This window comes from Juglans regia, chromosome 3 (genome assembly GCF_001411555.2).
Source record: "Juglans regia cultivar Chandler chromosome 3, Walnut 2.0, whole genome shotgun sequence".
In the NCBI taxonomy this organism is placed as follows: Eukaryota; Viridiplantae; Streptophyta; class Magnoliopsida; order Fagales; family Juglandaceae; genus Juglans; species Juglans regia.
Window position 1 is genome coordinate 27,694,370 of NC_049903.1, and position 8,314 is coordinate 27,702,683.

At 30.9% G+C, this 8,314-nt stretch overlaps 1 protein-coding gene across 2 annotated transcripts; it reads left to right on the forward strand.

Moving 5' to 3' along the window:
* Positions 1 to 2,138: 2,138 nt before the first annotated feature.
* LOC109011174 (MLO-like protein 3) lies at positions 2,139 to 7,917 on the forward strand. Of its 2 annotated transcripts, none has more exons than XM_018992267.2 (15): positions 2,139 to 2,340; positions 2,454 to 2,511; positions 2,632 to 2,792; positions 2,955 to 3,071; positions 3,542 to 3,602; positions 4,691 to 4,779; positions 4,895 to 4,969; positions 5,121 to 5,209; positions 5,451 to 5,500; positions 5,672 to 5,712; positions 6,256 to 6,429; positions 6,527 to 6,562; positions 6,835 to 6,902; positions 7,051 to 7,111; positions 7,232 to 7,917. In XM_018992267.2, the coding sequence occupies exons 1-15, from the start codon at positions 2,215 to 2,217 to the stop codon at positions 7,586 to 7,588; spliced, it is 1,563 nt and encodes a 520-aa protein (XP_018847812.1). In that variant the 5' UTR covers positions 2,139 to 2,214; the 3' UTR covers positions 7,589 to 7,917. The 2 variants fall into 2 exon arrangements, with proteins under 2 accessions (XP_018847812.1, XP_035544853.1); XM_035688960.1 differs by having other exon boundaries at positions 2,671 to 2,792.
* Positions 7,918 to 8,314: the final 397 nt, after the last annotated feature.

The following is an 8,314-nucleotide window of genomic DNA, read 5'->3' on the forward strand; positions in this document are numbered from 1 at the left end:
CCTAAGAACCAAGAGTTTGGCATATAAAAAGTCGATCGAAAATCTGGCACATCAAAAATCCCTATTAAGCAAATCAAGAGTCTTAATTTATATTTCCATCCATCCCTATTAAGCAAACCATGCAAGAGTCCTAATCTATACTTGATTATGTATATATGTTAGTAATAATACGATGGTTACAAACTTACATATACTAAAATTATTAGTCTATTTATATTATAGTATATGTACATGATTATTTTATAATAATTAATATATATATACTAGTATAGTATTGAATTTAACTATATTCTATATAAGTTAGACTATAAACCTTTTATATGAATATATATTATCAAATGTGTACAAATGTATTATAAAAAAGAATATATATTATAATGTATTATGCAAAAAATGTATTTATCTTTGATATATATATATATATATCAAAAGTAGGTTTATATTAATAACTTAATATTAATGTTCATGTTTAAGATTAAAATTTTATGTTATAGAATTAAGGTTTATATGTTGCATCAAATTTTATACTAAGATTTATAAGATTAATTTTATGTTGTATTAAATGTTATATTCATAGACATGAGGAATAAGATTTTAAAATTTTATGTTATATTAATTAGTAATTTAGTATATAATATATATAATATAACATAAATAAATCATATAAAAAATATTTTATATATAAAAAAAAAATTATAAAAATAATATATATATATATATTTATATAAGTATTGGTCCAGTTCAGTTCAAACCGATGTTCTAAAATTTAAAACTGAAACTAAATCGGGTTTTAATCGAATTTGCTAAATAAAAACCGAGACATGACCCGTTTGAAACCGAACCGAACATCGATATGATTGAGGCCTGATTTGGATAGAGAAATTATCTCAACTTAATTCATCTCATTTCATTTCATCTCAACTAATCATTATAATTTTTTTAATTTTTAAAATAAAATATAATAAACAATTCAACATTTTTAAATTTTAAAATAAAAGAAAAAAAATTAAAAATATTTTATTCAATTTAATTTTCATATTAGCTAATTTTATCTCTAGTACTCGTTAGCCTAGTTAACGATATCTTTTTCATCCCTAAATCCAAGATTTTGATCAAACAAATGGGCAGAAGCTTTGAATATTGGAAAATGGGCATAGAATTTGAAGTTCGAGAATAAGGAATGACGTCATATCCCACAGCTACATGGCCACGTCAAAATATGAGCCGATGGAAATCATGAGACGCAATTATAATCGCAACATTTTAAAAAGACCAATGCTAAGCATAGTTTTTATTTTGAGATTGTATGTATAAGTCAAATTAATTTTATTTTTAAAATTTTTTAAAATTATAATACCTTTTCAAAATGATATTTTTTTCTATTTAATGAACAGTTTATACTTGTAATTTTTAAATAGGGACTAGAAATAATTTTTTTATTTTTTAAAATGATATTAATTACACGATCCTTATGACTAAATTTATGTATATCATGTGCAAAAATTAATTTTTAATAAATATTTACTTTTTTGTTAAAAGGAGTTCACATAACTGCAAACTCTACTACTAGATTATAATTATTACTAAATTTTAAAAAAAGGAAAATATTAAATATATTTAAAAAAATTATAAAATATATATTTTTTTACGTGTTAATTATTGATACGTTGAAAATTATAAAATTTAAAATTTAAAAAGATAATAAAATAAGTCTTAGTATAACAGCACTATTCTTTTTTTAAAAAAAATGAGCCTCCAGTTCCGACGTTTGACCGACCTTTTGATAATATTTTTGTGACTAAAATTGATTTCCGTGTCATGTAATGAAGGAGACGACTCAGACGAGTGTGAATATAAGAATAAAAGAGGAAGAAAGAAAAAATGATAAGAACAACGTTTCCTATCCGTTGTTTCTGGGATCTTTGTTCCTATAGCGTGAAGAAGAAGTGGTTTGTACGTAATATTTCCGGACCACTTGTGCTTTGAATTTATAGTACTGTTTGACGTGTTTGGACATGTATGTATATTTGACTCTGTACTCAGAGAGAGAAAAATAGAGCATTTATATATGACGTCGTATATGCCTATAAAAAGTCTCGGCTCCTCTAGAATCTGGTCACCATTTCAACCATATTGATGGCATATTCAACTGAGAATAAATAATAATCCCAATAATCAGAAAATCATAGGGAGAGAAGCAAGCGATCGAGGGTCATGGCGGGCGGAGACTCGTCCGATCGCTCTCTCGAATACACTCCGACATGGGCTCTTGCCGCAGTTTGTTTCTTCTTCATCTCCATCTCCATTATCCTCGAACAATCCATTCATCTTCTTACCAAAGTATGTATATATGTATATATATTTATTCTTTTGGGGTTTCTTTTGCTATTTATATTGTGTACTGATTTATAAACGTGGAGACGTTATATAACGTGAAAAAAATGGTACTGTAGTGGCTGAAGAGACATCGGAAAAATGCGTTGTTCGATGCAGTGGAGAAACTTAAATCAGGTGCATGCAACAAATATATATTAATCATGTCGCGAGCAGAACTTCGTCATGCATGCATGCAGTGTGTTATTAATCATGTTCTGATTGATCTTTTATGTGGGAATTTTAAAATTTGTACAGAGTTGATGCTTCTGGGGTTTCTGTCCCTCTTATTGGCAGTAACTCAGGATCGTATCTCCAAAATATGCATACCTGTCGATGCTGCGAACGTCATGCTTCCATGCCGCAAAAGCACTAATAATCATGGTGCAGCGCCTTCTGTTGATTCTTGTAGCTCCGAAGTATGTTTCATAGTTTGCCTTTTTGTTTTTAGTTTTTCCTTTTAAATTCATCATCATCTTCTCGACCAATATTTATTATATATATAGTAGTACTGAAGGACGTGCATGAATCAAAAGGACGCGGCAATGTTTCGTTGCTAAGAATTAGGAAGGATTTTGCAGGGAAAGGTTGCCTTGGTGACACAAGATGGCCTCCATCAGCTTCACATATTCATTTTCGCGCTGGCTGTTATGCAGATTGTGTATTGTGTTCTCACTCTGGCTTTGGGTAGGGCCAAGGTACGTACCTAATTTAAATTGGGTTTGCGCTTCGGATCATTGAGCCCTAGCTACAGGCCACCTAATAATTGACATTATAATGCAAAATTTTTGGGTTATTAATTTCTTGATCGAGTCAAATTTGTGGTAATTCATATATCTATCAACTTCTCTTATTCATGACAATGCTTTAGTAACAACACGTTGATATGTACATGTAATTATAATTTTATTTATATTTTTATTTACAAGACTCGTCATTTTATTAGTTTTATTTTAAATTTTATAATTTTTGACGTATTAATAACTGATATGTAAAGAAGTAAATTTTTTATAAATACATTTAATATTTTTCTATATATATATATATATATATATTATATACACGCCACCTACCGATAGGAAAAGTAAGCAATTAAATTGATGATTGCGCGCACTTCATGTACGTACCGCGTGTCTTAACTCCTTAATTGTTCTCTGATATATAATAGATGAGTCGTTGGGAAGCTTGGGAGAAAGAAACTCAAACAACCGAGTACCAAGTTGCCAATGGTATGTGTTTAATTTGATCATACGCACGTTGTATATATGCATGATTCAGTATTAATTGATCATGAGTATGCTAATTCCAATTAAGCAATATATATATATATATAATAATTAAAGCAATCGGCCTTAATTTGCAGCTTATATTAATTAATTAGGCATTATTAATTCCTCAGAAATGCTAAACAGATATAATATTGCTGGGAAGCCAGAAATCATTATAATTTCGATCCATCTCTCAAAGGGGAATTAAAATTTATATTGCTATTTGTAATATATATATTTATATATATAATATTTGATCTGTCGTGCCGGTGGGTTTTGACATTATATATATATATATATATATATATAATATAATATTTGATATATATAAACATGTATATATATATATATACACACAAGCTTCATCCGGCCGGTCACATTAACGTACGGCGGAATACAAGGTCACCATAAAAATCTCAAAGTGGTTAATTAATTTGCAAGTTTTGACATTAATTAGAACGTACGTACGGGACAACATGCATATATATAATAATGTATATCGTCTCTAGCTTCATGATGATCACCATTAATTAATTTTCGTCTCAATTTTGATCTTCTGCTTGTACCATTCATTTATATAATATACGTGTCTTACAGATAATTAATCTTTGACTGCGACCGATTCAATTTAAGTACACTAAACCTTAACGTGTTTATTAGGACGTTGAAGAAAATTCAGCAATTAATTATTACGTGATATATACGTTCTAGCTAGTCATCTTGTACTTAGTAGTATATAAATATCATGAAAGTTCAGCTACTTAATGCTAGCTTGATTTATTTTTTTTAACTTCTGATATTAACGTCTGTATGAGCTAGCTAGCTAGCTACGGATCATCAGATCAAGTAATTAATAAGATTAAATTAAAAAAGCAAATTCCTATATAAAAAAAAAAATAGTAGTAAAAGTTATCAAATGCATATATATAGTTTAAATTAATTACATTAATATATATATATATATATATATATATATTAATAAGTAGTAGTACTACTCGATGGTACGTGCATGCAATTGCATGACTAATATGATTAATATTATAAATCAGATCCCAATCGATTCAGATTTACAAGGCAAACCACATTTGGAAGGCGGCACATGAGTTCTTGTACGGGAACACCGTTTCAGCTCTGGATTGTGAGTTGTTGCCTACCCAGCTATTATAAGCTAGCTAGCTGCTTTTATATAGTCTGTGTCTGAGTGCCTGCTAGCTAGTTTGGATATAATTGATTCATGTGGTCCATGCATGCAGAAATGTTTCTTCAGACAATTCTTCCATTCCGTAGCAAAAGTTGATTATCTCACTTTGAGACATGGTTTCATCTCGGTAAGTACCTAATTATATATATATATATATATATGTATATAAATATATAGCTTTCAGCTTTGTGTTCCTGATTTTATAAACTACTGCTATATATATATATATGTAAACGTACAGTTTTGGACCATAATTAATATACTGATCATGTACTCAGGCTCACCTGTCGGCCAGTAACAACTTCGATTTCCGAAAATATATACAGCGAACCTTGGAAGAAGATTTCAAGCAGGTGGTCGGCATAAGGTTTTTTACTCTCTCTCTCTCTCTCCCTAAATATATATATATATATATATATATATATTCTGGAGCTTTCAATTTCATGCTTATATTAAAGGAGAATTACACCTTTGATATGCAGCTTTGAATTATGATCTAATTATTAGTACCCCAACTTCTTCTACTGATTAGATTTCAATAAAAAAAAAAAACTTCTCCTACTGATCATAATATTCATCATGATCATGTGTTCTTTCTGTCTCGACAGCCCTCTAATGTGGTTTCTAGTTGTTATCCTCATGCTCGTGGATGTGTACGGTAAGTATATATATATAGATATTTATATGCTTCCCCTTAATGTGTTAACTTAATTTAGTTTTTTCTTTTTTTATTTCCCAGAGAAAATTTGAAGCCAATTTCAATATTCTAGTTACCAAAAACAGTCATTTTCTGATTGAGATTTTTTTTGTATGTGATAAATTAAAACAGGTTGGCATGTATTTCTATGGGTATCCTGCATTCCTCTCTTGGTAAGCATATAATTATAGGAATTTACTATGCATCAGTCATTATTCACTCTCACACTCCATACCTATGTTAAGATCGATATAAAATAAATAATAAAATCTACCTCTTCCCAATAGCTTAACTTTTTGGGATAAGTGGTGATTTCATAACCTATAGCTTTTCATAAGGTGTGATGATTTTTTCATAGGGTATGTGAGTATTTTTCATAAGGTATAAAGTGTGAGATAGTGAATAGTGACTGATAAAAATAATTTTTCATAATTATATACCCACGTTAAAGTTCAATACCGATTGCTTTGTGCATGCTTTATTTTAAGAAAAATTCTATTTATTTGCATCGATTTTATCAGTATCCTCTCAACATCTCGATCATGGTATGGCATCAAATGAATGACTCGCTGCAAGTTGGACATAATAAATAGTCTCTAATATTCATTTAATATCACATAATAGAATGATGAAAGAATGATAATAAAATGATGGTAGGTATCAATTTATATTAATTTTCGACATTTCTAACTCATCTACATATATTGCTTTACTAGGTAGTTCTAGTTCTAGGAGCCAAACTCGAAGTCATTGTTGCGAGAATGGCTCTTCAAATCAAAGATCAGAATAGTGTGATTAAAGGAACACCTCTTGTTAGACCCAACGATAGTCTCTTCTGGTTCGGGCACCCAGGATTCGTCTTAACTCTTATTCATTATACTCTATTTGTGGTACGTAATTCCCTTGATATATAATAGAAATACAAGAAAAACATTTGCTGCGACATTGAACTATTACTGACTAATTTTTGTGGACATTTTAAATTAGAATGCATTCGAGCTGGCCTTCTTCATTTGGGTTACAGTAAGTTTCCATATATAGCTAGACTGCTCGATCTGATCTTTTCTATGTCCCTTGTTATTAATTGAAAACTTCGTAGGCCGTGGAGTTTATTTTACGAGTAATATTAAGTGTAAGTAAGTCTCGCGCAGACTTTTATAAAAAACAATATTGGCAGTATCCATTGTTTTACAAATCATGTGCTGCGTGGGACTTAGATACTTGAGATTGTAGAAAGCATTACTTTTATCTTATACTTATTGTGGTTTCAATCTCTCTTCCTGCTCTCTGATCAGATACAGTTTGGTTTCAATTCTTGCTACCACGAGCATACTGCAATCATTGTAATCAGAATTGTACTAGCGTAAGAGCTGCGTTTAGCAATCCATCTTCCATATATATATATTTTGTTCACTACTTTCTAATAATTATAGGATTCCAGAGAACAGGCTGTTCATCTTCTACAGATATTTCATCTAACTTAATGATTCTAATTCGTTGGATTTCCTCAGGGTGACCGTTCAAGTACTTTGCAGCTATATTACCCTCCCTCTCTATGCACTTGTTACGCAGGTGAAGATATTGAAGATTGTCATGTTGTTACTTTGCTGATATATATATATTGACAGATTTCAAAATGCATGCAATTAGCATCAATTAATGTTTGTATTGTTGTTGGTTCGGACGTCACAGATGGGGTCAAATTTCAGGAGCAAGGTACTAGAAGAGCAGATTGCTAATATCATAAGGCAATGGCACGCTGAAGTTAGGGAGAGAAGGAAGAAGCAAGAACTATTCATACCGTCTCCAGCTCGCAAGTCTTTGTCCACGGAATGGAGCCCCAGAAGGAGTAGTACTAGTGCGCATGGAGTTTCTTCATTCCAAAGACCCAGATATATGAGAAGCGACAGCATTAACAAAGGGAAAATAGTGGAACTAGGAGAAAGATCAGATCAAATAGTAGTACTGAAAGAAGAGGCAGCTGCTGGATCATCTAGACGTCCATCTCGGGCTGTCGTACTAGAACTTCCGACAGCGAGAAGACAGTAGAAGATTATATTGACGAGTAGTGCAAGGAAAGTACTTCAGTTTCTGAGAGAGAGAGCGAAGCGTTTCCAAATTGAAAACAGCTATCCTAATGTTAGAATTTTAAAAGAATTTTGTATAGCAAATTAATTGAGTACCGCAATGAGGTCTCAATCTGATGAAATATATTTTCCTGAAGAACTCGAGCTCTCCATGGATGAAAATGGAAAATGCTTTTGTTCATGTATCTACTTTTGGATGTGGAGTCTGTCCTAGGCTTAAAAATCCAGACTTGAAGTTGGGGTTTTATCTGTTTGATACTAGAAATCATCAAAATTTAGAATAAAACTCTGTTTGTGTTCATGTCATGTTTTCTTAATTGATGCTAGAAATAAAGCCATAGACATGAAATTTGGTCGGAGATTTGGGTGCTTGTGTAAACCCTAACTGAACCTGTAAAAATAGAAATATGGAGTTGAGATTAATTAGAACCATGAAATCTCTCTAACTCTTTGTTGAAGCAATCTTAAAGTATGAATGCTATATTGGATCTTTGATTGGCCCCAGTTGAGCGAGCAGCTGGATCTGATATTCACAAGATGTTTGATAAAACTACTTCCCCTCATACAAGCATAGCAATTAAGTATTCATCATAATAGAGCTTCTTTCCAAAATTTCTCTCTTACCCAAATTATTTGAATGGTGTAATAATATCTTATCTGTGTGTGATGGAACTTAGGAAGTGAGAGT

Coding starts and splice junctions, on each gene's coding strand:
- LOC109011174 (XM_018992267.2), top strand. CDS start 2,215: ATGGCGGGCGGAGACTCGTCCGATCGCTCTCTCGAATACACTCCGACA. Junction 4,780..4,894: donor CACCGTTTCAGCTCTGGATT/GTGAGTTGTTGC, acceptor CCATGCATGCAG/AAATGTTTCTTCAGACAATT. Junction 4,970..5,120: donor TGAGACATGGTTTCATCTCG/GTAAGTACCTAA, acceptor TCATGTACTCAG/GCTCACCTGTCGGCCAGTAA.